The following is a 21,319-nucleotide window of genomic DNA, read 5'->3' on the forward strand; positions in this document are numbered from 1 at the left end:
TTTCATCACCATCTTGTGAGTGTTGGTGAGACGGCAACAGAAGAGGACACTGTATCCATCAGTGGCTAGACTGTGATGAACGAGACCCAGGTTAGCAGACTCTGGCTGATGCTGAGATTGCTCCATCTTAAATGAACCTGGAGAAAGAGGATTTAGATGATGACAATGAAGATAATGCTCCCACTACACCATCAGTTAACAAGTGAGAGGCAGGCTGCTGAGATCCTGATGGAGTTTCCCCAAGCATCCTAATTCCTCGGTGGAGCTGCAAGGCTTCACCACTTCTGCTCACATGGTTCATGAACACTCATTGTCAAAGTTGCTAGTCACTCTGCCACACAACTGTGGACTCCTTCTTCACGCCAATGTCTCCATTACCATCACCTAGTCCCAATGAAAGCCCATCCTCATTTCCACAACTGTTTTCTGACCCATCCCTTGCCAATTGCTGGTCAATCATCCGACATCTTTGTGGTTAAGACCACTGTCATGTTCTCAAGTGCAGTAGTAGTAGTAGTTGTTCCCTAGACAGTCTGGCTGAACAGCCCCCGAGTCCCTTAGGAAGGCCATGGCCGAGACCGGGCTTTCCCACAGAGCTCTCAAAGAGTGTATGTTGTGTTGTTAGCGTAGGTGATCGTGTGCTTAATAGTATGGGGTGCTGTGTTGCATCCTGGACAGGCATCAGCGACGGAGTCATCCAGCCTCTTCTGGTAGCTTAAGAGGGCTAGAGTGTGCCCACATCTCAGCCTGGCCAGGTGGACCCTGTCCTCACGAGGGAGACATGATTCAGAAGGGTGGATGTCAGGAGGCCGCGCATGCAGCTGTGTGTTGTCTTTAAGTGACTGAACGGAGTGGCGAGTGATCTGAGTGTGGATATGCTTCTAGAAGTTGGTCTGAGGTGGGCGAGGGGGGAGAGATGACAGTATTTGTGTATGGTATCAAGTGCTGGGTGTTGTTTTGATGTTCCCTGGTGTGGGTGGATGTGCTGCCATGTAACATAGTGGATGTTGTGGGTTTGTGGAGGCTGCAGCAAGAAACTAGGTGCCTCTCATGTCTAGGTGATTCTTGACTTTGAGAGCTTTGATTTCTTGATGTAGGTGGTCTGTGGGTGTAGTAGCTGTGCAGTCTGTGATTATTTTTAGGGCCTTGTTCCGTATGGTCTGTAGAGTGTTGTAGTGTGTTTTAAGGTTAGGAGCCCAGGCAGGGCTTGCATAATTCATCACTGAACGTATGTATTGTTTGTATACTGTGGTGGTGGTTTCTTTGTTGTGTCCGAATGCTGTATGGGCAAGTGACCTTAAGGCATTAAGTCGGTGTTATTTTATTTTTAATGTTTGTGATGTGTTGTTTAAATGACACTGATGTATTGTATGTTACACCATATGTGTGCGTGCGTGCGTGTGTGTGTGTGTGTGTGCTGTTTATGGTGAGGTGTGGGATATGACTGTGTTCTGCTGTCCAGTTTGTGAGAAGGGTCACTGTAGATTTGGCTGGGGCTATTTTGAGCCTGTTTGTGGTGAACCATTCCTGTAGTGTATTGAGGTAAGGTTGAATGATGTGTGCAGCTGTGTTTGCATTTTGGTGCGTACATGTAAGTGTTATATCATCTGCATAGGAAGCTATGTGTATCTGTGGTGTGTGGGTATGTCATGCATGTATAGGTTAAAGATTGTAGGGGACAAAACAGATCCTTGGGGAACGCCGTTTGTGAAGTTTCTGATGTTAGAAGACTGACCGGCAAATGTTACGTGTGCACATCTGCCTGCTAAGTAGTTTGCCAGCCATCTTTTTGTGTTACTGAGCATGTTTGTGTTGAGTGTTTTGTTTGTGAGGTTGTGGCGGGGGATGGCATCAAAAGCTTTGCTGATGTCTAGTGTGATTAGGAGTGTTCTGTGTGGTGGCCTAGCTGAATTCATGCCATCGAAAACTCTCTGTGTAAGGTCTGTAAGAAGGGTGTTTGTGGCCTAAAGCCATGTTGTAACTGGGCTAGGGGGAATGTGAAGTGTGACTAGTTGTAGTACCAGTCGTTCAGTGACTTTAGAGGGGGTGCCGAGGAGTGTGATGGGGCAGTGTGAGGAGGGTAATGTGGGTTCTTTGTTGGATTTAGGGATAGTGGTGATAATGCCATGCTTCCAGATGTTGGGTAGTATGTTGTGTAAGTAGCTGTAGTTTGATATGCTGGTGAGTGTTTGTATGCCTTGTGGTCCAAGGTGTTTAAGGTGAATGTTGCTTATGTTGTCTGGTCCACAGGCAGATGAGTGCTTAAGGTTGTTAATGATGTGTTTCGTCTGGTTGTACAGTAAGTGACAGGCGAGTAGTCTGGGTCTGTTGGGAACTGTCTCTTACGTCGAATGATACAACGGTCTTCGGGATGGGGGTTTAGATGGGTGACTTGTGAAAAGTGATTGATGAGAGTGTTTGCTTGTTGTTTGTTTGAGGGTATGGTGTCTGTTTTTGTGATGGCAGCGTGTGATTGTGTGGTGTTGCTGTTGGAAAGTGTGATGCTGTTTAGTGTTTTGTACAGTTTGCTGATGTTTGTTTTGTGGCCAAGTGTTTGGAGGTAATTTTTCCAGTTTTGTGTTTGCTGTTTTGATATTTTTTTGTTTATCTGAGTGTTGAGTTCTTGTATTTGTTGTACAGTGTCTTGTGTATGGGGTGTTGGGGAGTGTCGCAGTGTGTCCCGTTGTCTGATGAGGCCTTGAATTTCTGGTGTGAAGTTGGGGTTGTGTCTTTCTGTTGCCTCTAGAGATGTGTCTTTTGTCTGCATTTTATATAACTGTACTGAAAGTGTTCAGAGCGGTGCTGATGTTTGTGTTGGGTGTACTGATTAGTGTTTCGAAATGTTGTTCTGTTTCAGTTACAAAGGCCTCCCAGTTGGCTCTCTTATGATTAGTGTATGTGTATTTGTGGCCAGCTGGGGTGATTCTGGTTTTGGTAGTGGTGATGATTGGGAGGTGATCAGAGCCAAGGGTTTTGACCACTCTCCAGGATGTAGTGGGGGCGAGGTTTGGGGAGCAGAAGGTGATGTCTGGGGATGATGGGAGGAGGAGCGCTTGGTGTGGGATATGGGTATGTTGGTCTAGATTGTTCAGTATGAAAAGATGATCTGTCTGGGATTGGAGTACCAGCCCTCAGTCTGTGTCAGGGTTGTGTTCTCAAGTGCAATTTCCCATGCTGCCATCAACCTGTAAACCCTCAGAGCAACTCTTCTGGTTACACCTCTGTTGATAACCTGGAGGGGCTGTGGGCTCCACAGCCTCAAGACTAAAGTGATGGTGATGATGCTCATTACATTGTGGCTTAATTAAGAGCCACATGTCGCAACCAGACCGAGTGGGATTTCTGTACCTGAGTGGCAATAGGTCGGTGATGAGTGGTTTCATTACAGGCAAAGTTAGTCCAACCTACCTATTGTTATATAACTTTTAGTATAATTTTCAGTATAGATATATACCGGTACAGTACAGCATTGCGCACAACATTTGTATGTAATACATGTCCAGTATTTACATACTATATACAATACTATATCGTACTGTAATGTACTGTGCGGTGAATTATAAGGTAGGTTAGCTTAACCAATCCAGTGCTGTATTTTGTTTATAATTGTACAGTACAGTCTTCATAAAACATGGGACAGGATATGCATAACCCCATGCTGAATGAAGTTTGTGTTAAAATGTGACCTATATTTACATGTCAAGTAGGGGGTTAGGTTCAGGAAGCCCCCCCCCCTTTTTTTAAATATATATATATATATATATATATATATATATATATAAGATGGGTTGTCAAAAATATGTCTGCCTTATGACACCCAAGGCAAAGTGTTTAAATACGATCTCACCAACTGGATATATCAGTGCATCCTAACTTAACCTAACAAAGAAGTTATGCCCCCCAAAAAAAACATAATTTTAACTACCTAGAATTACCACTATGCCCGGACCTGGAGCAGTGGCGTCTTCGCCGTGGGTCTACCCCCCAGAGGCTGTCGAAGAGAAGAGGAGGACAGCATGGGGGCCAAACCACCGCAAACCCCCCCAGCCCCTCACGGGGCTCTAGTACCTGGGAGTGGCTTCGGTCGCCCGGGCAAGTACCACATCTCCCAACACAACACACACAACAACACCGTTTTTTCTACACCGAGAAATGACTCCCAGACTGTCATTTCTCAACGACTTCTTCTAGCCGGGGACATTGAGAGCAATCCAGGACCCACCAACAAATACATATGTCCAACATGCTCAAAACCTATCACGTCGAGCTGACAGACAAAAGGTTCAGTTCAATGCCACTCCTGCAAGAACTGGACCCATTACACCTGAACAACACTTGCATCCAGGAAACATTACACAAACACCTGGACCTGCTCCTTATGCTCCTTCCCCCCACCCATCAACCCCCCTTCCAAACCTACTCCTACTTCCTTCACACCTCCACAGCCAAACCCACTGACCCTTCCCAACCATCCAGTCCCCCAACTCCTCCCATTCCAACCCATCCTAATACACCTCAACCCTTACCTCCATCACAACCTCCTCCTACCCCTTCCCACCCACACCACCTCCCCCCCGTGTTGCAGCAGCCGACACACATCGCACACACAACATAATCATCCTTCAGTTAAACATAGATGGCATAAACACCAAAATACATAAACTCACACAATTCACCAAACAACAGAACATACACAATGCCATCTTACAAGAAACAAAACTACACAGAGCACAGAAAACACCAACATTTCATAACTTCACCACCATTCAACAAGACCGGGCCGACAGATGTGGCGGTGGACTCATCACCCTGGTACACAAATCCATCAACTTTGCAGATACCAGTGCACACACAAAGTCACTTCTCCCTCCACATGATACCACAACAGCAATACAATCAATTAAAATACACACTGGTAACAAATCACACAACAATCGCTAACACATACATTCCCCCCAATCGTCCCCCACAGTACCACACAATTACTCTCCACAGATACACCACATCACTAACATACCGAACATCATCCTGGGTGGTGATTTCAATGCCAAATCGTCGGCCTGGCATGTCAACAACCCTGACACAGACAGAGGGCTGGTACTACAATCCCAGACAGATCATCTTTTCATACTAAACAGTCTAGACCAACATACCCATATCCCACACCAAGCGCTCTTCCTCCCATCATCTCCAGACATCACCTTCTGCTCCCCAAACTTCGCTCCCACTACATCATGGAGAGTGGTCAAAACCCTAGGTTCTGATCACCTCCCAATCATCATCACTACCAAAACCAGAATCACCCCAGCTGGCCACAAACACACATACACTAATTATAAGAGAGCCAACTGGGAGGCCTTTGTAACTGAAACAGAACAACATTTCGAAACACTAAACAGTACACCCATCACAAACATCAACACCGCTATGCACACTTTCAATACAATCATACAAAATGCAGACAAAAGACACATCTCTAGAGGCAACAGAAAGAGAGACAACCCCAACTTCACACCAGAAATTCAAGGCCTCATCAGACAACGGGACACACTGCGACACTCCCCAACACCCCATACACAAGACACCATACAACAAATACAAGAACTCAACACTCAGATAAGCAGTAAAATATCAGAACAGCAAACACTAAACTGGAAAAATTGCCTCCAAACACTTGACCACAGAACAAACATCAGCAAACTCTACAAAACACTAAACAGAATCACACTTTCCAACAGCAACACCACACAATCACACGCTGCCATCACAACAACAGACACCATACCCTCAAACAAACAACAAGCAAACACTCTCATCAATCACTTTTCACAAGTCAGCCATCTAACCCCCAATCCGGAAGACTGACGTATCATCAGACATAAGAGACAGTTCCCCACAGACCCAGACTACGCACCTTTCACTTACAACCAGACAAAGCACATCATTAATAACCTAAAGCAATCATCTGCCTGTGGACCAGACAACATAAGCAACATTCACCTTAAACACCTAGGACCACAAGGCATACAAGCACTCACCAACATATCAAACTACAGCTACTCACATAACATAATACCCAACATCTGGAAGCATGGCAATATCATCACTATCCCTAAACCCAACAAAGACCCCATATTACCCTCCTCACATCGCCCCATCACACTCCTCTGCACCCCCTCTAAAGTCACTGAAAGACTAATACTACAACTAGTCACACCTCACATTCCCCTAGGCCAGTCACAACATGACTTTAGGCCACTACCTCCACAAACACCCTTCTCACAGACCTTACACAGAGAGTTTTCGATGGAATGAATTCAGCTAGGCCACCACACAGAACACTCCTAGTCACACTAGACATCAGCAAAGCTTTTGATGCCATGCCCCGCCACAACCTCACAAACAAAATATTCAACACAAACATGCACAATAACACAAAAAGATGGCTGGCAAACTACTTAGCAGGCAGATGTGCACACGTAACATTTGCCGGTCAGTCTTCTAACATCAGAAACTTCACAAATGGCCTCCCCCAAGGATCTGTTTTGTCCCCTACAATCTTTAATCCACACATGCACGACGTACCCACACCCCACATATATATATAGCTTCCTATGCAGATGATATAACACTTACATGTACACACCAAAACGCAAACACAGCTGCACACATCATTCAACCTTACCTCAACACACTACACGAATGGTTCACAACAAACAGGCTCAAAATAGCCCCAGCCAAATCTACAGTGACTCTTCTCAAAAACTGGACAGCAGAACATAGTCACATGCCACACCTCACCTTAGACAACACTCCCCTACCACACACACACCCAAAATCCTTGGTGTAACATACATCAATGTTATTTAAACAACACATCACAAATACTAAAAATAAAATAACACCAAGACTCAATGCTTTGAGGTCACTTGCCCATACAACATTCGGACACAAACAAAGAAACCACCACCACAGTATACAAACAATACATATGTTCAGTGATGAATTATGCAAGCCCTGCCTGGGCTTCTAACCTGACCAAAACACACTACAACACTCTACAGACCATACAGAACAAGGCCCTAAAAATAATCACAGGCTGCACAGCTACTACACCCACAGACCACCTACATCAAGAAACCAAAGTCCTCAAAGTCAAGGATCACCTAGACATGAGAGGCACCCAGTTTCTTGCTGCAGCCTCCACAAACCCACAACATCCACTACAGTACATGGCAGCACATCCACCCACACCAAGGAACATCAAAACAACACCCAGCACACGATACCATACACAAATACTGTACTGTCATCTCTCCCCCCTCGCCCACCTCAGACCAGCTTCCAGAAGCATATCCACACTCAGATCACTCGCCGCTCCATTCAGTCACTTAGAAGACAACACACAGCTGCATGCATGGCCTCCTGACATCCACCCTTCTGAATCCTATCTTCCTCGTGAGGACAGGGTCCACCTGGCCAGGCTAAGATGTGGGGACCATCCAGCCCTCTTAAGCTACCAGAAGAGGCTGGATGACTCCATTGCTGATGCCTGTCCAGGATGCAACACAGCACCCCATACTATTATGCACATTGTGGAAGACTGGATTGCACACAATCACCTACACCAGCAACACAACATACACTCTTTGAGAGCTCTGTGGGAAAGCCCGGTCTCGGCCATGGCCATCCTAAGGGACTCGGGGCTGTTTGGTCAGACTGCCTAGGGAACAACTACTACTACTACCACTATGCTCAACCTTGAAAGCCCTCAATACCAATCAGGCAAATACTTCTAACCTAATCAACACGTGAAAAATCACCGCCCAGCATCACGCACATTTCACCAAGAATTATTGTTGGCAAATTTAGTTATTAAAAAAATGCACAGTGTGAAACTATTTTTGAAAGTATCATTAGTTAGGTATAATTATTCCCCTGTACAAAGGAAAAAGGGAAAGTGAAATGTGGGGTAATCATAGGGGCATTATTCTTCTTAGTGTAATAGGAAAAGTATATGGTAGGATACTTAGAGTTGGGGAAATAAGAGAGGAATTAGTTGGAGAAGAACAGGGAGGTTTTAGGAAGGGATGAGGATGTGTAGATCAGATATTCATTCTTAGATCTTTAGTGGAAAAGTTTCTAGAGATGGGAATGAAGTTGTATGTGGCCTTCATGGATTTGGAGAAAGCATATGACAGGGTGGATAGACAAGGATTGTGGAAAGTATTAAGAATATATGGATTAGATGGGAAGTTGTTGAAGGCCATGAAGAGTATGTATGAGGTTGCTAAGGCTGCAGTGCGTGTGGAAAGAGAACTGAGTGAATTTTTCTATTTGAAGGCTGGATTGATACGAGGATTTGCCATGTCTCCATGGTTGTTCAATCTGTACATGAATGGGGTTATAAAAGAGATACAAGGTAGGGCAGTGGATGTTGGAGCGGCCCTAGTGAGAGAGGTCAGTGTTTGGAAACTCCCTGTACTGTTGTTTGCAGATGATACTGTGTTGTTAAGTGATGATGAAGGGGAGCTGCAAGGCTTGGTGAATGAGTTTGGGAGTGTGTGTAAGAAACGGAATCTAAAGGTGAATGTAGGAGTTTATGGTCTTCAAGAGAAATGAAGCCAGTGAATGTACAGTGAGGCTGGATGAGGAGGAAATAGAAAATTTGTGTGTGTTTAAGTACTTTGGTAGTGTGATGAGTAAGGATGGAAGTTTAGAGGGTGAAGTGCTTGAAAGGGTGCAATAGGGAAGGAAGGTTGCTGGTTCCTTGAAAGCAGTGATAAGAAACAGGGAAGTGAGCACGGAAGTGAACAATTTACTACATGACAGTATTGTGATACCAACTATAATGTGTGGAAGTGAAGCTTGGACCTTGTTGGAGGGACAATGTCAAGAGTGAGAGCAGTGGAAACGAGTTATTTGAGAGGAGCATGTAGAATCACATGGAGAGACAGACTGACAAATGTGGAAGTGAAGAAGCATTGTGGTGTGGATGTAGATGTGATAGGAATCGTTAGGAGAAACACACTATGAGGTGGTTTGCCCATGTGGAGAGGATGGAGAGCGAGAGACTGACGAGGAGAGTGTATGTGAGTGAGGTGGAGGGGGAAGAGGAAAGGGGAGGCCAAGGATGAGATGGAGGGATGGAGTAGAGAAATATATGAGAGAGGGGGGTGTGAGCTGGGAGCAGGGCAACGAAATGGTGGGGGACAGGGTGACGTGGAGGCGATTTGTTTGTGGCCACCACTTACGGGATTAAGGCATCTGGCAATAAACAGATCGAGAGATTATTAGCTAGGCACAAGGGGACACACCGCCTAATCTTTACCCAGCTGAGCGTTGAACCCTTGCAGGTATTCCACCACAGCACGCCTTGAACTGCACCTGACAGGTGAGAGCTCACCTCACCCACGCAAACTACGAAGTCTGAACGGGGCTTGAACTAGAATCACCTGAATTGGGAGTCAACTGCTGTATCAACCACGCCACCAGGCATGATGAGGACTAGGGTAGTTATCAACGAAAAAGGAAAAAATTTACTGAAATTGTCACCGTGGAGTGATTGCATACAACTTCGCTGATAAACATAAATGCACTAATCCTGAATAGTGAACAAGAAGCTCCCTCATCATTAACCTCTTTAGTTTTTTACCACTCTCCAACAAAGTGCCTATCCACTCTGGAAACACATCAGACTCATTTTATCTGACTGTTTGAGTGTTACTCTCATTTGCATTAAACTTCCCACACCACATGCCACTTCGTTCAATAAAGTTTACCTTTCCCCAGGAATAAATGCTTTTCTAGTAATCATAGCACTTTCAGGGTGGTTAGGCATTGGAACTAAATTAGTTTGGAACCACATGCTCAGTGCTCTGGGGATGAATATAAGAAGTTCCCACTTCTAGACACGACAGTCAACACAATCGGGAGATAGGCAAGTATCAGTCATGGGTCCCATGGGTGGGCTTGGGTCAAGGAACCCAAGTAGTGATCAATAAAAGCACAATGTATAAGTTGTAAACAAATGCAGTGAACCCTACTAGTGCTCGACAAAAGCACAACATACAAGACGTAAACACATGCTGAGAACCTAGCAGTGATCGACAAAAGCACAACATATGAGTTGTACACAAACACAGCCATTTGAAAATCCAGTACCTAAATGAACCCAATTTGTTTCTCCTGCACAACTGGGTGATATTATCGTGGTCTCTATCTATCTATCTATCTATTGCCAGACGCCTCAATCCCGTTTGGGGTAGCCACAAACAAATCGACTCCAAGTCGCCCTGTCCCGACCATTTCACTGCCCTGCTCCCAACTCACACCCCCCCTCTCTCATATACCTCTCAACCCCATCCCTCCATCTCATCCTCGGCTTCCCCCTCCCTCTTCCCCCCTCCACCTCACTCAAATACACTCTCTTCGTCAGTCTTTCACCCTCCATCCTCTCCACATGGCCAAACCACCTCAGTGTGTTCCTCATAACGCTTCCTATCACATCCACATCAACACCACAATGCTCCTTTATATCCTTATTCGTCAGCCTGTCTCTCCATGTGACTCCACAGGCTCCTCTTAAATAACTAATTTCCACTGCTCTCACTCTTGACTTGTGTCCTTCCAACAACGTCCAAGCTTCATTTCCGTATGTTAGAGTTGGTATCACAATACTGTCATGGAGTAACTTTTTCACTTCCATGCTCACTTCCCTGTTTCTTATCACTGCCTTCAAAGAACCAGCAACCTTTCTTCCCTGCTGTACCCTTTCAAGCACTTCACCCTCCAAACCTCCATCCCTACTCATCACATTACCCAAGTACTTAAACGTACACATATTTTCCAATTCCTCACCATCCAACCTCGCTGTACATTCACTGACTTCACCTCTCTCAAAGACCATCACTTTACTCTTCCCTACATTCACCTTTAGATTCCTGCACAACTGGTATTAAATAATAATTTTTGTTTCCATTTTCGTAAAGACCTGGAACAAAGTCATAATGTGTGAACTCAGGGATAAGACTGAATATGGAAGCTGCCAGAGATCGAGCAGCATGGACAGCTGCCATTAGGCGACCAAGGTCGACACATGCAAGCATGTTGGAGCCTTTATAATGGAAAACAAAAAAATACTGAATAATAATGGGAGAAATTAAATGCTTGTTACTGTAAGATCACTGTTTCCATTTCTCTTAAACTGCAACTACTGTACTGTACTGTATTCAAAGGAATGTGTGTCTGAGTAGTTTTGGGATGTCAGTTCAACATTCCTAAGATGTGTTTGGGCTGTTCTGGGATATTTCTGCACTAACTCTCATATATCTGAAAAACTCTGCACAACCAAACAGATCTTGACAAAATCAGTTCAGATATAAGGAAATTACTGTACATATAGCTGAAACCATGTTTGGAGTGTATTAAATGACAATTTTCTTATAAATGGTGGAATGCAGAAGGGCAACTCCAGCCTGATGTTCACCAGGTTCACAAGCAAAGGAGCTTGGATCCACAAAAACCAATTAACTTAGAAATTAACAACAGTGAACATACCTAGTCTGGTTTTGGTTGGGGAAGCGAGGGTCAAAGGGAGCTGTGTCCATCTTGTCATCAGACATGATAGCAATTGCAGACATACCCGGTATCTGGAAATGCATAAATTACAACTGAGTAAATACATACAAAAAATCCTTAACATTACCAAAGGATACACTAACTCCATATTCTGACTAACAAGGCTCATATATCAAGAACATAATGACTTAATGGAATACATGGCATTTTGTGTTACTGATGGATACTAATGAATAATAATAATGTTTAATATTTATTTTCTAGTAGCCAGTTGAGTTTCATTAATTTACATTACTGAGGCCTGCTTGGGTTACATCCAAGTCTCCTCTACTAAATTTGGCTTTGACCCAGACCTGGTTTGTCTGGTCAGCTAGGGTGAGTCACTTCCATATATGCTAGCAGTGTCTTAGGTTGCTGATGAGTGTCCTCTCAAACTCTCAAAATTATCATCACCTTTCCCACTCCTGTAACATCCTTTACCTCTACAAGACTCCCATCTTTTTTACGGTACACTATGTCATATAGAGCTGTCACCTTACGACAGCAGGAATATTCAAGAATTTAAAAAAGTACAAATACAAATGACAATATGTGCTGGACTTAAAAGACCTCAAGTACAAACACAGATGCATGGACTTAGGAGTGCCTATACTGGAAAGGTGAAGATGGACAGGAGACCTAACTTCAGGTGACTACCTTCTTAATAAGCGAGGATTTGAATAGCTTTAAATGTACTAAATACTGAATGAATTTGAAACTGCTGACTGCAAAATCTTGAGTACGGTAGAACAGATCTCTCACCCACACACTCTGAAGGAGACAGACCAATGGAAAAGACTTATCAGGGATAATTCATTAACCATAAGTGAAAAATTGTATCCGTCCTAGCAATAAGTGTAATGTTTTCAAGACAAGACTGGAACAGCAATGGTCAATGACTGAATTAGGTAAGGAGACAAATCCTGTATCTATGACTCTTACTGAGGATCTATCTATCTATCTATAGACCGACGCCCTAATCCCGCAAAGGGTGGCCGCAGACAAAACGCCTCCAAGTCGCTGTCACCCACCATTTGACTACCCTCCCCCCAACTCACCCCCCCCTCCCTCATATACCTCTCAACTCCATCCCTCCACCTCATCCTTGGTCTACCTCTCTCTCTCTCTCCCTCCACCTCACCTACATACACCCTCTTAGTCGGTCTTTCATTCTCCATTCTCTTCACATGTCCAAACCACCTCAGTGTATTTCTCCTAATCTTCTCAACCACATCCACCCCACAGCGTTCCTTCATTTCTTCATTCGTCAACCTGTCCCTCCACGTCACTCCACGTGCTCCTTTCAAGTAACTCATTTCCACTGCTCTCACTCTTGACTTGTTCCCCTCTTGCAAGGTCCATGCCTCGCTTCCATACGTCAAGGTAGGGATCACAATACTATCATGCAGTGACTTCTTAACTTCCATACTCACCTCTCTATTTTTCATCACTGCTTTCAGTGTACCAACAACCTTCCTTACCTGCTGTACCCTTTCACGCACTTCATCCCCCAAAGTTCCATCCTTACTCATCACACTACCAAGTACTTGAATGAACTCACATTCTCCATATCCTCACTATCTAACCTCACTGCACACTCTGTGACTTCATTCCTCTCAAACACCATAACTTTACTTCTGTTTATATTAACTTTCAGCTTCCTCCTCCTACACACTGTCCCAAATTCATTCACCAAACCTTGCACCTCCCATTCATCTTCACTCAACAATACTGTATCATCAGCAAACAGCAACACCGGAAGCTTCCACATCTCACCCTCATTCATTAGAGCCACCCCCACATCCACTGCCCTACCCTGCACCTCCTTTACAACCCCATCCATGTATATATTAAACAGCCATGGACACATCACACAACCCTGTTTCAGTCCCACACTGGGATCAAAGAACTCACTCAGCTCACCATCCACTCGCACTGTAGCCCTAGCTCCCTCGTACATATCTTCACAGCACTCAACAATTTCCCCTCCACTCCATATATTCTTAATACCTTCCACATACCTTGCCTATCTATTCTGTCATAAGCTTTCTCCAAGTCCATGAAGGCAGCATACACTTCCCTTCCCTTCTCTAGATACTTCTCCACTAAACATCTTAGAACAAATATCTGATCTACACACCCTTTTCCCTTCCTAAATCCCCCTTGTTCTTCTCCAACTAGCTCCTCTGTCATATGCCTAACTGAGGATAACATATAGAAAGCTGACATACCATTATATATGTTACACACTCCAGACAGATTGAGAGATGGGGATTCATACAAGACAAAGTCTCAACCTCTCATGTCTAATACTGTATAGGCAAACTTGGTAAGCACGGCACATAAATAAATGACAGAGAACCAAAAATAATTGTGGCAACCAAAACAGAAATTCTCTACCTATCTAAGACCAGACACCTTAATCTCGTAATGGGTTGCCTAAAACAAATTGCCTCCATGTCGCCCTGTCCTCTGCCATTAGCTACCATAAAAACTTTGATGACTGATATGTCTGCCTTGGATGCTCAAGGCAGCACGACGTACCCACACCCCACACACCACAGATACACATAGCTTCCTATGCAGACGATATAACACTTACATGTCCGCACCAAAACGCAAACATAGCTGCACACATCATTCAACCTTACCTCAACATACTACAGGAATGGTTCACAACAAACACGCTCAAAATAGCCCCAGCCAAATCTACAGTGACTCTTCTCACAAACTGGACAGCAGAACATAGTCACATGCCACACCTCACCATAAACAACACTCCCCTACCACACACACACACACACACACCCAAAATCCTTGGTGTAACATACAATACATCAATGTTATTTAAACAACACATCACAAACATTAAAAATAAAATAATAACACCAAGACTCAACGCGTTGAGGTCACTTGCCCATACAACATTCGGACACAACAAAGAAACCACCACCACAGTATACAAACAATACATATGTTCAGTGATGATAAATGCAAGTCCTGCCTGGGCTTCTAACCTGACCAAAACACACTACAACACTCTACAGACCATACAGAACAAGGCCCTAAAAATAATCACAGGCTGCACAGCTACTACACCCACAGACCACCTACATCAAGAAACCAAAGTCCTCAAAGTCAAGGATCACCTAGACATGAGAGGCACCCAGTTTCTTGCTGCAGCCTCCACAAACCCACAACATCCACTACAGTACATGGCAGCACATCCACCCACACCAAGGAACATCAAAACAACACCCAGCACACGATCTATATCTATCTATCTATTACACAAATACTGTCATCTCTCCCCCCCTCGCCCACCTCAGACCAGCTTCCAGAAGCATATCCACACTCAGATCACTCACTGCTCCAGTCAGTCACTTAAAGACAACACACAGCTGCATGCACAGCCTCCTAACATCCACCCTTCTGAATCCTATCTTCCTCGTGAGGACAGGGTCCACCTGGCCAGACTGAGATGTGGGGACCATCCAGCCCTTTTAAGCTACCAGAAGAGGCTGGATGACTCCGTCGCTGATGCCTGTCCAGGATGCAACACAGCACCCCATACTATTAAGCACATTATGGAAGACTGCATTGCTCACAATCACCTACGCCAACAACACAACATACACTCTTTGACAGCTCTGTGGGAAAGCCCGGTCTCGGCCATGGCCTTCTTAAGGGACTCAGGGCTGTTCAGCCAGACTGCCTAGGAACAACTACTACTACTACCTACTTTAACCTAACTGGGGGACTTTGTCCCCATAATTTTAACACCTAGGATTGCCTCTATGCTAAACCTTGAAGGCCATCTGTATGCTGTACCTATATCAACCTGTGAAAGATAACCACCCAGCATCAAGCCTATTTCACCATGAGTCTCTTTTGCTACGATTACTGTCATAAAAAACTAACTGCACAAAGTGACAATATTTTGATAAAATTTTACCATATGGGCATGGCAATTCCAACTGCCTTCTTACAATCTCATGATCTTCAGGAAAGTAATTTTGGTACTGTATGTAACATGGGTAGTTATGTTCCCTTCAAACTAGAAAAAGTGGATTGGAAAAACAAAATACAGTAATCCCTCGATTATCCGGACATTCACTATCTGAACGATCCATTACCCGGACGCTGTGATCTGGCAGTATTAAACCATTATACAGCAATCCCTCGATCATCCGACGTAACAGAGCCATTGGTATACCCGGATATGGATGAAATTCAGATACGGAGCAATATCCTACCTACCTATACCCTACCCATCACACCCTACATGTACAGTATCCCACCTAATTAGGGCAGTGTTCTTTGGTTTTTCAGCTACTGTACAGTACTGTATTTAGACATCAAACCACACATGGGAATATCCAGTATACTGTAATGCTATACACTAAGAAAACAATGCCATCCATCAATCCATCATCCAATCCAATGCCACCTCATTAGAAGCGTAGGAGCCCAGGGCTTGGCAAGTTGGTACCGACATTTAAGACGACAATGACCAGCCTCACTCATCCCTGACTGGCATTATGTGAGCAATAAACCCCAACCATCCCTTGGATATAAACCTGCACCAGTTCAATCTGACTGGAGCGCCTTAATAACCCACTAAACCACCTGGCGCCATAATTTGGTTATATGGTTACCACCCAGTGTAGTAAATGGTTTCCTTGTGTACGGGAAACCAGTCGGCTTGTCACTCTGTGTACAGTCACCCACAGGCAGGAGGAAAAGGAAAGAATGAAGGAAAGAAAGACAGAAGAGGGAATGTAAAGTCACCCGCAGGCATGAAGGAAAAAAAGACAGAAGAGGAAGGGAGGAAGGAGGGAAGAAAGGGAAGGGCAGACACCCAAAGCAGCACTACAGCGAGTGAGTGGATGGTGAGCGCCCCCACCTACCACCAAAAAAAATTATGCATAAACACAGCATAGTATTTACCATCCAGTGAATGGCAGACAGGTGTTGTAACCTAATAGTCCCCAGCTGGTGTTCAACAAATGTCAAACACCACCACCTCCCCCGCCTCCTCTTCCACCTGCTGGAGCTGGGCGATGAGTGGGGATGTGCGGCAAGGTGATGGAGACCTACCCACTTCAGGAAAATATTAAGACGGCAGTAAGCTCACATCTAACAGCTACTCAATGGCTGTCAATGTGCTCGGTTATGGGTCTGAGAGTGAAGACTGGGGACGAGGTGGTGGTGGTGGTGGGGAGAACGGGCTCGCACATGTGGGGGTGGCAGGCTTGAAGAAGGAGTCGATCTTGGTTTGACAATATGTGCGACGATTCTGAAGGAGAATGACAGCGTCCCTAACTGCCTGCAGATCCACCGCCAGCTCAGTGGCACCAACTGCCTGTCCCAGTGCGGATGCTTAGCATATTCGAGCACTTGCTCAATGCTGACAAGCCGCGTAACAAGACCCAAAGGAATGATGGAGTGGTGGGGCGCCCAGAGTCAGGGTCCTCGTCCTCATTCTTCTCGCTGTCCTCTGTCTGCCCTGCAGGGGCAGCAGTGGAGATCTCCTCATCAAACAACATCTGGAAATCTGGAACGCCGCCAATGTCATCCAACCACTCCCTCACATCATCAACGTCCACATACACGCCTGCCGTACGTAGACATAGGTTGAAATCATGTCAAATCCCTCAAAGTTGTGTGCGGCCTCATATCCCTGAAGGAGATGAGACCAACAACTTTTGCGGGTTTTGACGGAGACTTCCTTCGATGCATTCACCCACTTGAACACAACAGACTTGATGTTGTAACAATGAAGATTTTCCAGGGTCCGCTCCCCACGTGTCGACCCATTGCTCATCCTCTAGCACCACCATCACTTCATCCAGGAACCTCCATTGGTATAGTCTCTTCGCTGCAACGATAACACCTTGGTGGCAAGAAAGCAGTCGTATAAGTGACAGAAACATGCAACTGATATGACTGTTATCAGCAACCAATTCCTTCTTCCCTGAATAGACCATTCCAAAAGTTCCAGAATAGGATGGTCAGCAAACCACTGTTGGACGGTGCGTGCTCTGTGAACTGGACATCACTCCTGGACAAATAATATCCATCCCTGGAATGGAAAGTCTTGGGCCCATAAAGAGGGAAGAAGTACCTCCTCCAGTATCTCAATATATTTTGCTGATGTGAACCTGCCTTCTATTTCTGTTATTTCCCCCACTCCATGGAGAGATATCCACCCCAGACGATACACGTCATGTGACCACTTCGAGCTTCCTCAAAGATGTTTTCATAAGCAAATCTGAAAAAGTGGAATAAATGTGTCTGTCTGGATGAATAAATTGTGAGTGGCTCATCCTGTCTCAGCTACCTCTCTTCTTTGGGGGAAGCAGCCTATACATATACATACATACATACATATATACAGTACCCTCGCGTCCAACACGCGTTAGTCCAGCACAATTCACGTCCAGCACGGAGAGCAAATAATTAGTATTATTTAATACGATTTAATTACTGCAACACAAGTGTGTTAGCATAACATGCACAGAGCTCCGAGAAGTGGGCGAAATCCGCAGAGTTCACCTCTAGCACGATCACCCCCGGTCCAACACGGTCATACTGGACATTCCCATGATGATGATAGCCAATGAAAACTTCTGATTAAGTAGCCTTCCCCGCCCGCTATCGTGACGTGATCGTGATGCCGCCCAATTAAAAACGCTTCTGCTGTCACGTGATGTTTTGTTTAAATTTCTCCCGCCATAGCGCCACTCAGTCGCATAATTTGCATTGGAAGGTACTTTTTTCTTGCTGCATTTTCTGCCCTTGTTACTGCATTTTACCCTGCTCACGATGCCTAGGAACCTTCTGAGAACCCCAAGAAGCGTCGGCACCTCCCTCAGGCCACCAAACTAGAAAGCATCGAGAGGAAGAAAAAAGGGGAGAGGAAAGTTGACATTGCCAAGGCCTACGACATGAATGAAGCCAACGTGAGGACCATAATAAAAAACCAAGACAAGATCCTGGCAGCCGAAGGCTATCACACGGCACTTCATACCAGGTTTGCCGAGGATACGATGGTAAATCGAAATGGTAACGTGGTAAAATTGCCGACGATACCACGGGCATTTGGAATTCATCTGGATGGATTCCTGCCGAGGATACGACGGGCAAAACAGTGTGACCAAAACCCAGGCGACTCGACAGAGAATGTATCATACTACAGCATTGAACATTTAGCCTAACAATGAATACATATTAATATTTTAGAATAAATATCAATCGTTTTGAAACCCTTCTCATCGGCATGCGTACCAGTTTATAAACAAAGTTGCTTCTCCTTATTCTCTACCGAGTCAGCAACAGCGTTCACTTTCCACAGTCACGAGACGGGGCTCTGGCAACAGTGTGAGAAGCATGCACTTTGCCGAGGATTACAGAGTGCTAGGACAGGCAGAAGGACCTTACATGGCTGTGGACGAAGATAGTGATTCTGAGTGTGATTTCGAAGGATTTATGAGGGAGGTTGAGGAGGAGCAACAACCATTACCTGCTAGTGACGCCAGCAGCCATCCTCTGGGGACCCAGTAGGACTACATACAGCCTTGGATACCACCTTCCATTCCCAGCAAGCCCACCAACACTATCCTAAAAGGTTAATTATCATTCATAGCACAGTACCATTTATTATAATTACAATAGTACCAATATATGTATGGGTATATGGTAGGTATTTAGGGTGACTTTTCCTAGGGTTGCTGACATAATTCATTTTTCCCCATAAGCTCTATTGTTAGTCCAACACGTTTTTGGTCCAACACTTGACCCATGCATGACAATATAACCGTGCTGGATGCGAGGGTACTGTATATAGGTATTTAGGGTGACTTTTCTGAGGGTTGCTGACATAATTCATTTTTCCCCGTAAGCTCTATTGTTAGTGCAACACGTTTTGGGTCCAACACGTGACCCATGCGTGACAATATTACCGTGCTGGACGCGAGGGTACTGTACAAGTTAGACAATTGCTTTCACTTTCTGCTGCCCTAACCATCCCCACACCACTAGTTCTTGCCCCTCTCCCCTTCCCTTTCCTTCCTTTCCCCACATCCTGGGGCTGTGGGGAGGAAGTAAGGGAATATTGGGGGTCAAATGAAGTGCTAGGGAGAGGCTGCTCCTCCCCTCCACGCCGCACACGAACACCACGTGCACGTGTTGCCTCCCCCACACCACTCTCGCATTCACGCATCTCTCTCCGCTCTCACGCCCCACCACTTTCACTTTCTGCTGCCCTAACCATCCCCACACCACTACTTCCTGCCACAGAACACATAGGAGGACCATACCTGTGGAACAGTCGCGATGTTACCTCTGTCCCACATGGCGGTATCTTTTTCCCCAGCCATGAAGATACGCCAGGTCCTGCTTCATCGTCATCGTCCTCATCCGATTCTCTGTGTTGTGGTTGGCTAGGTGTCAGGGATGCAGCATGTGGTGCAGGCTGGCTGTCCCTTGCCTTCCAGTACGTGATGTATTTCACTTTCCTTGGGGAAGGGACCTCCTCCTCAATGCTGCTGGTAACCTCATCAGGCTGCACATAATCCTTGTCAAGGGTGTCGTTGTCCAGTGGGGAATCACTGTCGCCTGTAAAGGCATCCAGGGCGGCTTGTATCTCCTCCTCTGACAGACCACGACGCGCCATGTCTGACCTTGGTGACTGCTGAGAGGTGAGTGGACGAGACAAGGGGCAGGCGGGGTCACGCTGGGTCTAGGAGCTTGCCCGCCTGGCGGCGAGTAGGTGAGGCTTGCGTAGGCGGGCGAACCAAAAATCAGGCGCGAAATTTGAAAATTGTGAAAATTATGCACCTTGCAATGTTGCCACGTTAATTTACGTCTCCGGGATATGAGTGCACATCATGTGAGGATGTGAATTCACGTCTACGGGACGGGGCGGGTTAACAGAATGGACTTGTGCATTTTGCAGTACTGCAAGGCATTGCATGCACGTGCATTATGACCATGGTGTGTATTTATGAGGCAATATTTCAGGTGGAATCTCTTAGTGTGGCCCCTGATGTGAGTGGTGAGTACCTGAATTGTATTTACTACTGTGATAATTATCACCTTTGTATAGATTTGAATATCAGAACTACGGGAAAAATCTGTAACTGGGAAGGTAAATTCCCCAAGCCGCCCGGTTAACTGGAATTGTACTATATGTGAAATCCGGTCAAAAATTTGTTTAATTTGACTGTTAATAAAAATTCAGAATTAACCCTTTGAGATTTTCGGCCCTCCGCTGATTGTGTCTGTGCCAGATTCAGCCTGGCACACATAGAGCACATTGTTGCGGAGAGATTTTTGTACTTAATCAGCCACTGTACACTAACTTTTTATGGTAGACTGATGAATTTGGTACCGTTTTAAAGCTGAATAGTTGCTCTTTATCATAGTATGATTGAAAAAAGCAAATACAATAGCTAAAAGGCCAATATTACGAGTAGAAGTTAGCTGAAGAGGAAAAATCACACACCCTTCCGTAGGAAAATATTTGTAAAAAATAAAGTACTGTATTAGAGTTACGTGAATTTTGATAGCACCTTGTCAATCTACAGTACATTCCCTTTCTATTGATATATTGGTTATGGCAATTTATATTAGTTTTCACAGAGAAAAGCGAAAGTTCTCACTGTCACGCAAGCAAATATCCACACTGGTAATACCA

General features: G+C 45.1%; 1 protein-coding gene across 1 annotated transcript in view; it reads right to left on the minus strand.

The window, feature by feature from the left end:
- The window catches only part of COX6B (Cytochrome c oxidase subunit 6B), a 33,970-nt gene that overhangs the window by 7,066 nt on the left and 5,585 nt on the right, over positions 1–21,319 (minus strand). Inside the window, exon 2 of the mRNA XM_080268686.1 lies at positions 11,560–11,651. Within this exon, the coding sequence (XP_080124812.1) occupies positions 11,560–11,642 (83 nt within the window). The 5' untranslated portion in view covers positions 11,643–11,651. The remainder of the gene's footprint in view (positions 1–11,559; positions 11,652–21,319) is intronic.

Source organism: Coenobita brevimanus, chromosome 29, assembly GCF_032717465.1.
Source record: "Coenobita brevimanus isolate Jiangsu-jjx chromosome 29, ASM3271746v2, whole genome shotgun sequence".
NCBI classification, from domain to species: domain Eukaryota; kingdom Metazoa; phylum Arthropoda; class Malacostraca; order Decapoda; family Coenobitidae; genus Coenobita; species Coenobita brevimanus.